General features: G+C 44.3%; 1 protein-coding gene across 1 annotated transcript in view; it reads right to left on the bottom strand.

Moving 5' to 3' along the window:
• Nucleotides 1-2,776: 2,776 nt before the first annotated feature.
• The window catches only part of GPT2 (glutamic--pyruvic transaminase 2), a 40,566-nt gene continuing 30,228 nt past the window's right edge, over nt 2,777-13,114 (bottom strand). The window contains exons 9-11 of the mRNA XM_065416670.1: nt 11,723-11,878; nt 10,804-10,916; nt 2,777-3,088 (exon numbers count right to left, since the gene is read on the bottom strand). Coding sequence (XP_065272742.1) covers nt 2,998-3,088; nt 10,804-10,916; nt 11,723-11,878 — 360 coding nt within the window. The 3' untranslated portion in view covers nt 2,777-2,997. The remainder of the gene's footprint in view (nt 3,089-10,803; nt 10,917-11,722; nt 11,879-13,114) is intronic.

Genomic DNA, 13,114 nt, shown 5'->3' with positions numbered 1-13,114 from the left:
GAAGTTTATGACAAGTGCACTGAATGATGTATCTGAGGAAGTATGAAATCAACCATACATGATGTTGATGAAATGATTTATTATAGTGAGAGACCATGGAGTTAATAAATATTTCACCATACAAACTGGACAATTGGTTTCAAATGACCCAGAATATTAAATACTACCACATCTCTGACATCTATTTTATTGTTCTGAAGTCTTGGATACATCTAAGTTAATCTAAGTACAGTATTAAGAAGCACCTGTAGGTAAATGAAACCTAGAAACATGCATTAAAAAGTAGAGATTGTTGATTAAACATTGAAGACAATGAAAATGTAAGTCTTTGTTTCTTAGTTTTTCAGTTATGTTCCACAAAAACATAACTGTATACTGTAGCTTGCCACAGTACATACTAATATTGTGGATGAACAGTAGAAACCCCCCATCCTTCTCTAGGAGATGCATCAAAACAAACCATATGTTCTCCCTTACAATGTCAGAAACATAAAAGGCACCATCATATAATGTTTAGAAAACTAAAATTAGGTCACTATCCTTGATTTAAAAGTTACCTATAAGGACTGCTGCTCTGACTGGGGGAAAAAAGCAGCTTTCAACACCCATATAGAATGTCTCTAGTATGTTGTAAACCTTGGATTGTTTTCAGGAATGTCAGGTATAAACACAAGGTAAATATAAAATCTATTGGTTTGTTAGACTACAAATACTACCCCATGAAAAAAAGCTGCTGTTACAAAAGTGTAAAAAAATATACTAACTTCCATTATTAGATTGTAGAATTTTCAGACTACATGTTGGTTATGGCAGCCACTTCCAAGCAGTGAGCCCCAAACCAGATTTGACTTGGGTGCTAAATTCAACAGCAAGAAAAAATTTAATTTCTTGGATAATTTTTATTTTTTCTTTAAATGTGAATGTTTTGACCTCTTATTACATGTTTTTACTTTTACATTTCTGTATAGAGTTATATTAGTGCTTATGAAAGATGCCACAGAGCTGGCAAATGAAGCGTTCGGTTTATCCATGGGTAGCAGCAACACAAGCTTTCCCAGCCTTCCCAAAGATACAACTGATGTGATGAGACCCATGTCTCCAAACTTAAAAGTTTAGTTCAAGCTCCAGGCCTCTATGACAACACTGCTCCCCAATGTACCATTTTCAATTGAGGTTGCGTTTTGGATATTTGTCCATTAGGAGTTGAAAGGAAGCCACTGATTCATTCCATATAGGGCATGCTTTGATATTTTCATAGTTTCTAAGTGCAGTCTGTTCCAGTACTATTCTATAGGCCAGTTGATGCTGTTGTAAGAGATATGGCCAATAATCATCTTTATCCTTAACACACTAGACTGACGCATCCTTTTATCCAATGTGTTAATTCACTTGTCCCTGTACTTAATTCAACTCCCAAGATTTTAACTTCCTTATTACCACCACATGCTGAGCCAGGTATTACTAACAAAATGATGTTAGTAAACAAGATTTCTAATTTACTCCTAAAGAATGAGATCTAAATTAATGATTTGGATAAATGAGATGCTGTCGCTAAACAGGGATCTGCACAAACTACTCAGACAAAACTTGAAGTTACTTAGTACCTCCGTGATTGGTAGTGGGAGTTTTCAATTCTGTGTTTGTGCTGGCAAAAGGTGCCAAACTGACAGCCTACCTAAAGACTAACTTTTTTGTTCCTCCACAAAATAAGAATGGCACAGGTGGTACAAACATGTACATAATGTTGTGCCACCATACCTCATCCTGCTCTGGAAGAACCCTCTCAAGTACAGAGTGTCCAACCCTCCATGTCCATTCAGCCTTTACCCTCCCTGCTGAGGATGCCATACACAGTAGTTTGTGTGATCCAGACATTTTCACTAGAAACAAGACTGAAATCACCAATTAATTTCCTTTAAGCTGCATACAAATATTTGTCTGATGGAAGCATCTTTCAGTCTTTAGAGTTGGGCTAGATTCAAACCAGTAACCAGAAAAGTGAAGGACTCTTTCTCCCAAAACTAATCTCCTAATCATCCAGTTCCAAAGAATCTTCTCAAAGGATCAAGAGGTGCTGCAATTTTAACAGTTTTTGTGTTGGACCTTATTATTAAGGCTTAACGATGTTCACATTTGCTTTGAAGTTGGTTGCTTGTAATAGTCAATATACACAAATGGCATATGTGAACAGGAGACTCCAGCTTTTTTATTTTTTTAACAAAGTGGTTATGAGATGAAAAGCTCAATGCTGTTCTCTCATACTTGTCTACTCTAGCTGGAATTGTGTGTGGATAAACTAGTTCGTGGTCATAATTCATTGAGTTTCAATTTCTTAAACTAAGACTCAAAACACAATATATCATATGCACTATTTCTGCCCTCAGAACTGCCTGTGCTCCACTCAGATTTTATTTAGAAATAATGTAAAGTTCAGATGCAACAGAACTTAGTCACACAAAATGATCTGCCAAAGATTTTTATGAACATTCTAACAACTGCCAGTTTGATCAGATGTGGGTAACACTTTATACGCAAAAACAATAACAAACCAACCACACCCAGAATGTAGATTTTAGGATTTTTTGGGGTAAAATCTCAAACGGGAATGGATGTTTCTGAGCAAATATGTTGGGTATCTGCATTTCTGCTTTGTAGAAGGCGATATCATCAATAGTTTTCATAAGTGACTTCCTCCACAACCAACTAGGCCAGAAGTGTAAGTCAAGAATATAACTTCCAATCAAGGCACAAAATAGTCTACTAAGACTCTCTCTTCACCTTCCCTCTTCATGTTCCCCCTCCCACCCACCTCTGTATAGCAATATCTCCCACACCAGACATTAGGTTTAATTGTTCAGGAAGAAGTGTAAGTTTTAGCCACATATGGGCTCTATCTATTGTAAATGCAGTTAACTAGATGAACAGCCCATTCTCAGCACATATTGTTCATGTTCTGCATTTTCTTTCGGGGGGGAGAAAAGAGAGTCTGCATCTCTTTCACGCATATTCTTCAAGAAACTGTATGTGGAAGTCTTTCACTTTCTCCAGCACAATCTTCAGCTTCTCTACTGGAGGGAGAATGGTCATTCTGGGAAAGAGAAGAAACACTGTATTGCAAAACATTTGATAAGATACATTGTAATAAACATTAAAGAAATGGAAACCAGAAAGAGACACACACACCCCAACCCTCCTCCCCAACCCCCGGAGATATATTTTCCAAACAGTGCAGAGAAAGTAGAACTTTTAACTTCCTGCAACCTGCTTTTAAAAAGCTTCCTTTATTTTCTGAATTTCTATTACAGCTACAGTTACAGTTACTGTACACAGAGCACCTGGTTTTGATTGACCTGTGTACTAAAATTCAGGGGCTTGTCATCTCGGTTTTTTAAATAGAGCAAAACCTCATTAAGTGTCCCCTGCAATAGACAGTCTACTTTTCATTTGTGAATCTTACTTCTGGAAAGAGACCACAAAAATTACATTGTGGGCTACTATGTTTATTATTTTAATGTTTCTGTATCAAGCTTGTTCAGTTTACATGTGAAATGTGTTTTTTCTAACAGCCTGCAAACTCAGCTATCTGCAAGTGGAGTTGGTTCCTTCCAGCTCTTGTATTCTCACCAGTAAAAAAATTTTACACAACAAATTCTGCTCTCAGTTACACAGGTACAACTGTGACACTTGCCAGGTTTGTGAGGCATCCCTGACACCTGCCCTTAGAATGAGGAAACTTTGTACCTGCCAAGGCTGACTGTCCCAGCCATAGGCAACTCAAGCACTCCCCTCTCAGTCCACCTGGGTACTGCTGTCCCTCATCCAGGCTAGCAATAGCCAAACTCTAACCCCTGAGTCCTCAGAACATCCCTGCACAGTGTCCAGACCCTTATCCACTGGACACTCATAGAATGACCAGTTTCAGAGTAGCAGCCGTGTTAGTCTGTATCCGCAAAAAGAACAGGAGTACTTGTGGCACCTTAGAGACTAACAAATTTATTAGAGCATAAGCTTTCGTGGGCCAGCAATGCCCCTCTGCCATGTACATTGGCCAAACCGGACAGTCTCTGCGCAAAAGAATTAATGGACACAAATCTGACATCAGGAATCATAATACTCAAAAACCAGTGGGAGAACACTTTAACCTGTCTGGTCATTCAATGACAGACCTGTGGGTGGCTATCTTACAACAGAAAAACTTCAAAAACAGACTCCAATGAGAGACTGCTGAGCTGGAATTGATATGCAAACTAGATACAATCAATTTAGGATTAAATAAGGACTGGGAATGGCTGAGCCATTACAAACATTGAATCTATCTCCCCTTGTAAGCATTCTCACACTTCTTATCAAACTGTCTGTACTGGGCTAGCTTGATTATCACTTCAAAAGTTTTTTTTCCACTTACTTAATTGGCCTCTGAGTTGGTAAGAGAACTCCCACCTGTTCATGCTCTCTGTATGTGTGTATATATATCTCCTCAATATATGTTCCATTCTATGCATCCGAAGAAGTTCCCACAGGAACAGTACATCACAGCTTACTAGTTACACCTCAGATCACAGCTCCGCTTAACTCACAGCACTTAGATTTGTTTATAGAGAATGCAAGTTAATGTATTTAACACAGAGATTCATAGGATAGTAAAACAGAAATATTAGAAACAAGAGTTACATATAAAACAAAATCATAACACAAATTCTAAAGCTTAAACTCAACTAACAAGCTGTCCTCCTGTCTAATAAGGTACTGCTTACCCCACCTCCTTCTCACAGTGTTTGTCAACCAGCATAGCTGAGACTCTCCTTTCATGAGATCAAGCCTGCTGGCAACTTGTCTCCCCCAGCACATCTTTCTGCACCCCTAGATATACTAGCCCAGTCCTTTGTTCTTCACCTCTAAAACAGGGTCCCCTCATCCCCCACTGTTTACCTCTTCCTGTTAATTTGCCTTCTGAAGTCCCAACAATCTTTTCATTAGCATTTGACTCAGTATGCAAATAGACTTCTATTGTAAGACACACAGTACACAATGATCAGCTAAGGAGATAAGTGTCTCCCACCTCCTGTTTGGTGGAATCTGTCTCAAGGCATGCTACACCTCTGGGTGACCTGCCTTTAACTAAGGGCACGGCTACACTTGCAGATGTAGAGAGCTGTGAGTTAAACCAGCCCTCGGAGAGCACAGTAGGGAAAGCGCTGCAGTGTGTTCACACTGTCAGATTCAAGCGCACTGGCGTGGCCACATTAGCAGCTCTTGCAACGCCACAAACAGCAGTGCATTGTGGTAGCTATCCCAGTGTGCAAGTGGCTGCAACGTGCTTTTGAAACGTGGAGTGTGACAGGGACTGTGTTGTGTGTATGTGGGGGGAGAGGCAGTGGGTTTTTGGGGGGCTGAGAGCATGTCAGCATGCTGTCTTGTAAGTTCAGACAGCAGCAGACCCATACACACACACACTCTCAACAGCACATTCCACACTAATGGCTTGCTTTGTCCCGGAGCAGATAAGCAGCCGGCTGTCAGAAACGGAGCTTTGAAAGGGCATAGCCACATTCCTACAGCCGAGTTCAAAACAATGACAAGAGTGGTCACTTGACTTAAGGGGATTATGGGATCAAAGCGCAGTAATGGAACACCTCGTTCATACTGACGCTGGGGCGTTTCAGCCGAGGTGCGGCAAGCGTTATGCTCCAGCTACAGAGTCCAGGCGCTCTAAGTGCCTTGCCAGTGTGGAAGGGTCGTGAGTTAGGGCGCCTGGGGCTGCTTTAATGCGCTCTAACTTGCACGTGTAGCCAAGCCTAAAAGGCCTTACAAATATAGTTTCCAAAATATATCCACACATACATTTCACTAAGATTATGAGCACCAGTGTGACACAGGCCTTGGCTACACTTGCGAGTTACAGCGCTGTAAAGCCACCCCCAGCGCTGCAACTCACTCCCCGTCCACACTGGCAAGGCATTTGCAGCGCTGTATCTCCGTGGTTGCAGCGCTACATGTACTCCACCTCCCCGAGAGGAATAGCAAGTATTGCGCTGCCGCTGCAGCGCTGCGGCGCCAGTGTGGCCGCCCAATGCGCTGTGAATGGCCTCCAGACTTATTCGGCAGTATCCCACAATGCCTGTTCTAGCCACTCTGGTCATCAGTTCAAACTCTACTGCCCTGGCCTCAGGTAACCAACCATGTGACCCACCCTTTACATTCCCCGGGAATTTTAAAAATCCTCTTCCTGTTTGCTCAGCCCAGCTAGGCGTGGAGTGCTATCAGCGAATCTTTCCAGGTGACCATGCCTCCACGCGCCAAGCGAGCTCCAGCATGGAGCAATGGTGAGTTGCTGGACCTCATCAGTGTTTGGGGGGGAGGAAGCTGTCCAGTCCTAGCTGCGCTCCAGCCGTAGGAATTACGATACCTTCGGGAAGGTATCAAAGGACATGATGGAAAGGGGCCATGACCGGGACGCTCTGCAGTGCAGGATTAAAGTGAAGGAGCTGCGGAGTGCCTACCGCAAAGCCCGCGACGCAAACGGCCGCTCGGGTGCTCCCCCCGCGACCTGCCGATTCTACAAAGAGCTGGATGCGATACTTGGGGTTAACCCCACCTCCACTCCGAGCACCACCATGGACACTTCAGAGCCGGTGTGGGGGGGGCGGGAGGAAGAGGAGGAGGAGGAGGAAAACGGGAGTGATGGTGGTGGGCCGGATGGAGACACCCTGGAATCCCTGGAGCCATGCAGCCAGGAGCTCTTCTCGAGCCAGGAGGAAGGTAGCCAGTCGCAGCGGGCCGGTACTTGGTGGAGGACAAACAGAAGAGCAGGTTCCCAGTAAGCGGGGTTTTTTTCGGGAAGGAATTTTTTCGGTGCGGGCTCTTTGGAAGAGGAGGGTTAGGCATGCATGCCTAGATGCGGAATAGTGCATTCATGTGGTTTATCACATCGCGGGAATTGGCCTCGGTAATCTCCTCTAATGTCTCATCCAGAACGTGTGCAATGCGCTTGCGCAGGTTTATCAGGAGAGCCACCGTGGTCCTTGTCCCAGCCAGGCTAACGTGTCCGCGCCACTGTGCCGCGAGGGGCGGGGGGAACCATTGCTGCACACAGGCAAGCTGCATATGGACCAGGGCGGAAGCCGCATTGCAGTAGAAGACCCTCCCTTGCTTCCCAGGTCACCCTCAGCAGCGAGATATCGTCCAGGATGAACTCCTGTGGAAAATGTTGGGACAGTGTTCAGTGTAGGTGCCCCCTGAAGCTGTTGGCTCTCCCCAAGGCACAGAAACCCAGAGGACAGTGCAGCCCTGAAACAATCAGTCCCCCTACTCACCATTTTGAGGCTCCCATGGGATATGTGTGCTCTGTTTCGGATGGGAAAATTATGCTATTGTGTAGACCCTGTGTGTTTTCTACTCCTTAAGTGCGGGGGGAATCATTACTCTGTCTGGTATAAACAATGCTGCCTCTGTTAAATGTTGCATTTTGCCTATACAGCAGCATCAACCTTGAGACCTCAGCCGTCCCTCTTATTGCCTGCTCAGAGACTGCAAAGACTCAGGAAGAGACCGCGAAAAAGCAAAGACGACATGCTGCAAGAAGTGATGCGGCAATCTATTAAAGAGAATGAGAAAGAACAGAACTGGAGGGAGAGAGAAAGCAGGATCCGTCAGGAAAACGCAGTGCACCGGCGGCAAAGCACGGAGCACCGGCAGCAAAGCACAGATCGGCTCATAAGCATCCTGGAGCGCCAAGCAGACGCTATCCAGGAGCTCGTAGCCATGCAGAAAGAGGAGCAGTACTGCAAACGCCAACGCCACTCCCCCTACAGCCCTTGTCCCAAAACTCTTTCCGTTGTACCCCACTGTCACCTCCAACCCACTTTCCCCAACTTCCGTGTTCTTCACGCCACCCGCTGCCTCCAACACCAGTATCTTCACCACCCAGCCCTGAAAACCACGACCCTTACCCTCTGCACTCAACCCCCATCACCATGCAGTATAGCTATCCTGAAGTGCAGCACTCACTGCACAGCACACCAGACAGGACATATGCAAATCTGTGATTGTACCATTCCCCACTCCACCCCCTTGTTTCTTTTCAATAAATAATTTTTTTTTCTTTTCAATAAATGGATTCTTTGGCTTTGAAAACATTCTTTATTATTATTGCATAAAGTAAAAGACTCCTTAGCCCAGGAAATAAACAGGCACTGCAAGTCTGCTTGTCTGCTTAGCAGACACTGATTCCTAAAGATTGGAACTACTGCACTTCACTCCCGTGCAGGGCACCAGATATCACTGCTGGTTTTCAGCCTCAAATTGCTCCCTCAAGGCATCCCTAATCCTTGCAGCCCCGCGCTGGGCCCCTGTAATAGCCCTGCTCTCTGGCTGTGCAAATTCAGCCTCCAGGTGTTGAACCACGGAGGTCCATGCCGGAGTGAAGCTTTCACCCTTCCCTTTACAAATATTATGGAGGGCACAGCACGCGGATATAACCGTGGGGATGCTGTTTTCAGCCAAGTCCAGCTTCCCATACAGAGATCGCCAGCGGCCCTTTAAACGGCCAAAGGCACACTCCACAGTCATTCGGCACCGGCTCAGCCTGTAGTTGAACCGTTCCTTGCTGCTGTCAAGGCTCCCTGTGTAGGGTTTCATGAGCCACAGCATTAACGGGTAAGCGGGATCTCCAAGGATCACAATGGGCATTTCAACTTCCCCTACCGTGATCTTCCGCTCTGGGAAAAAAGTCCCGGCCTGCATCTTCCTGAACAGCCAAGTGTTCCGAAAGATGCGTGCGTCATGCACCTTTCGGGGCCAGCCTGTGTTAATGTCAATGAAACGCCCACGGTGATCCACAAGCGCCTGGAGAACTATAGAGAAATACCCCTTCCGATTAACGTACTTGGATCCAAGGTGGGGTGGTGCCAGAATAGGAATGTGCGTCCCATCTATCGCCCCTCCACAGTTAGGGAACCCCATTTGTGCAAAGCCATCCACTATTTCCTGCACGTTACCCAGAGTCACGGTTCTTCTGAGTAGGATGCGATTAATGGCCTTGCAAACTTGCATCAACACGATTCCAACGGTCGACTTTCCCACTCCAAACTGGTTTGCGACCGACCGGTAGCTGTCTGGAGTTGCCAGCTTCCAGATTGCAATAGTCACCCGCTTCTCCACTGGCAGGGCAGCTCTCAATCTCGTGTCCTTGCGCTGCAGGGTGGGGGCAAGCTCCTCACACAGTCCCATGAAAGTGGCTTTTCTCATCCGAAAGTTCTGCAGCCACTGCTCGTCATCCCAGACTACCATGACGATGTGATCCCACAACTCGGTGCTTGTTTCCCGAGCCCAAAAGCGGCGTTCCACGGTGCTGAGCATGTCCGTGAATGCCACAAGCAGTTTCATGTTGTAGGCGTTACGCGGCTCGATAGCATCGTCGGACTCCTCACTCTCACTGTCACTTTGGATCTTAAGGAATAGTTCGACAACCAAATGTGACGTGCTGGCGAGATAAGTCAGCATACGCCTCAGCAGTTCGGGCTCCATTTCCCGCACACAGATCGCGCTGCACAGAAACCGTTGAAAGATGGCGCCAAAGGTGAACGGAAACAAAGGGATTTCTGGGATGCGAAGCGATGCATCACGGGGCGTTGGGATAGGACCCAGAATGCCCCGCACCCACGCCCCCTTCCCACAACCCACGGCGCCAGAATGGGAAAAGGTGCTCTGTGGGATAGCTGCCCATAATGCACCGCTCCCAATAGCGCTGCAATTGCCGCAAATGTGGCCACGACAGTGCGCTGGGCAGCTGTCAGTGTGGACAGACTGCAGCACTTTCCCTACTCAGCTGCACTAAGTCAGGTTTAACTCACAGTGCTGTACATCTGCAAGTGTAGCCAAGGCCACAGGCTTCCAGTAGAAATCTTACATGACACTCTTTGGCAAACTAGAATGTAAATACCAGACCTAGGGGATCCCTGTAACCCTTATGCACTCCTGTACCCTGTACTTGACATCAAGAGATCCTTGGGTCACGGCAACCCTATTGTTTTCATGCGCTTCCACAGGTATAATGAAGGGCAAAATTTGGCCCTGCAACTGGAATTCAGTGAACAGTTTTGTTGGAGCCGGACAAGTCAAAATACAAGCCAGCTCATTTTCCCCCTGTTATATTGATTATGCAATGCTAACAAAGGTCTGGATTCTACAACACTTACATTCAGCAGCACCGTATTCCCCAAGTAGTCCCCAAAAGATAACTATACTTCTTGCAGAGTAAAGTGCTGCTTAGTGCAAGTAAGGGCGGCAGTCAGGCCCAAAAATAGCTAAAAAAACCCCACACCTTATTTCAGTAAAGTGAGCACACATTACTCAAGGTATACAGGAACTGCAACTGTTGAGTAAGGTGGTGCAATTTTCACAATCACTTTTCAGTACAGAGCCATACTGTAAAATAACCATTTTAAAAGTAGACCATGGTTTCAGCAGAATTAAAGATCACTTCTTCTAAAAACCAGTATTTTCTGATCCCTTGAGTGTTCACTTAGATACTCACTGTGCTCTGTTCTGTATATTTGGAACTGATGTCAGCAAATTGGGGAAATACTGTATGAAGCCGAATGACACAGCAAAAACCAGTCCTACTGCTCTAGATATAATTATTAGCTATACAGAGTATGCTCAAGGAAAAAAAAAAAAAAAAAAAGGCTGGTATCACAAACAATGTGAATTAGTCCAAGTCTGTTTTTATACAGGACATTCTGTAAGAACCTTAACAGTTTTATTTATTTAGTAAAGAGAAAGATTATTAAACAGATACTGCACCTGAAGTGGTAACTTCCTTCTCTTTGGCCAAATCCACTGCCAGGTACAACACAGATTCCAGTTTCTTCCAAAAGTTTCATACAGTAGAACAAGTCAGGGGCCATTTTATGAGCCTGAGAAAAGAGATTGAATTTTAGGAGTAATTTTTCATCTCCAGATCATAACGTGAAATCATAATACACAAAATACAGTTTTATGCTCATTTTTCTTTCCAAACGTTTCTCTTGCACTTTCGTTTTCTTCACTACATGGATGGACATCAACTCCCGTTGATGGTGAAATGGATCCCCTCCACACTGCAGGCTCTCAATCAGTCCAGCTCAAAAGAACAGAATTAGCCAGTCACTCTGTCTTTACGTAACTACTCCCCTCTTTGATTGACTGAGACCTAGAAGCTTCTAGCAATGGAGTTCTTTGGTGTTCTAAACATAATTTCACTGAAGTGTCTAACAGATTAAAGGTATTAAAAATATTTGATGAATTAACTCCTACATGCCTATCCTTACAATATTGCCCAGAGCACAAATAATTAGACATTCCCATTGGATTTTCCCAAAACATCTGCTGAGTAGTAAATCACCTGAATAATAATTTGGAGGAAGTTCTTACATTTTAAGTTAGTCAAATCAACACGCTCAGGCTATATACGTGATTCAGAGGCATCATTTCAGCTCAGAAAGTTCACAAAGGACCCCACTTTTGTTCTCAGTAACACAGGTATAACTGAGCCCCAATCAGAAATGAATTAGAAAATGAAAGGACTGCCTGCCCACTTGTTTATTAGTGATATAATCTCTTAGCAATAGCCAGTCTTTGTTTGTAGCTGGGAAGCACTTGTTCTACTCCGGGGCATAAAATTCCCTCATGGATAACAACCAGTAACAATGTGGCGAGGTTAGACGGACAATGGCTGACTGACCTTTGCTGCCTCAATGCCTTTGGAAGGGATAAATATCCTTGGGAAGGCATACATAGCTCCTTGAAGTGGATTGCAGTGAATTCCTGGCACTTTATTAAACATGTCTTCTGTTAGCTTGGCTTTTTGGGCAAGATTGTTCAAAACAGACTCCTTTTCCTGTTTAAAAGAAAAGGAGGGGAGGGAGAATAGAAAAGAGTTGAATCACTCCTTAGATGATGAATTGTAGGTTGGTTCAATAGTTTTGCAGTTGGTAAATCAAAATGTTTCCTTAAACTCTCTCCTTACTAGGTAAGAGGTAAGTAGAATATATCAAAGATTAGCAATAACAAATACCCAAGACAAATTGCAATGGACCAAAAGTAATGTCAATGTTAATTCAGCAGTCACACACTAGACAAATCTAATGTCTTCCATCTTAAATACCTGCTGCTGGAAGATGACAAAAGGTATATATTTCCTATAACTCTGGTGCAACACTGAATGCAAACCCAAAGGTTTAACATTGTTCTGGTCTGGGCAAGTTTTGTGACTTGCAATTTTTTCCCCCCACTGAATAAAATCATTGTAATTTCAGTGCCTTTTCTGCAGATATGTGCTATACAATCAAACTGGCCCAACCCCCTGGAACGGAGCTTCTGGGGTTCTGTGGCCAAGAGGGATTTCTGCATGTGTAGCAAAGCAGATGCCAAGTCACCGCTGCAGACACTACCCTTGAAAGGCCCAGAATTCAAGTGGGAGCCCTAGTCCACAGGCTGTGTGTAGAGGGGAGATGGTATCATTTTTAAGGAAGTACATTTCTGAATTTAGCATTTGTGAAAGGTTCTGGAACAATGGTTCTGGAACAACATTCCTGGAGTTCTCTATTTATCCACAGAATAGGTACAGCAGGTCAGCCTTCTCAAATTGTATTTTCAATATGCCTCAAGCTTGACCTGGCAGGACCAATTTCCAGGGATGAGAGAGTAGTTCAGTCTCCATACTCATTCAGTTTGTAGCATTTCTGCTGAGACTATCTACAAGGGTACAAATTGGGGCTTTTGTGAGGGGAACACTTGTCCATTTGGAACAGTACTGAGAAAGTCCTTTCAAAAGGTCACTGAATAGCATTCTTCAGATGATGATGACTTTCGATCACCATCAATCTGGGCTGGTGATCCTGAGGCAAATCAGTGATGTCTAATTAACAATATCTCACAGGCTCTAGTTACGAGATAAAAAGAGCTGTCTTTAAAAAGAAAAAACACACACACACCAAAACACACAACTAAAAGCAGCTAAGCATTTTCGGTTTGACAGATCTCTACTACATCCCCTACAATAGGACTGATTTTCCATGTAATGTGAAAACTCTTCTTTCTAAAATAATGGGCCACATTTATCCATTCTTAACTC

Source organism: Emys orbicularis, chromosome 14 (genome assembly GCF_028017835.1).
Source record: "Emys orbicularis isolate rEmyOrb1 chromosome 14, rEmyOrb1.hap1, whole genome shotgun sequence".
Classification (NCBI taxonomy): domain Eukaryota; kingdom Metazoa; phylum Chordata; order Testudines; family Emydidae; genus Emys; species Emys orbicularis.
The sequence above is the reverse complement of the archived record's forward strand: the minus strand, read 5'-3'. Positions and strand labels throughout refer to the sequence as shown.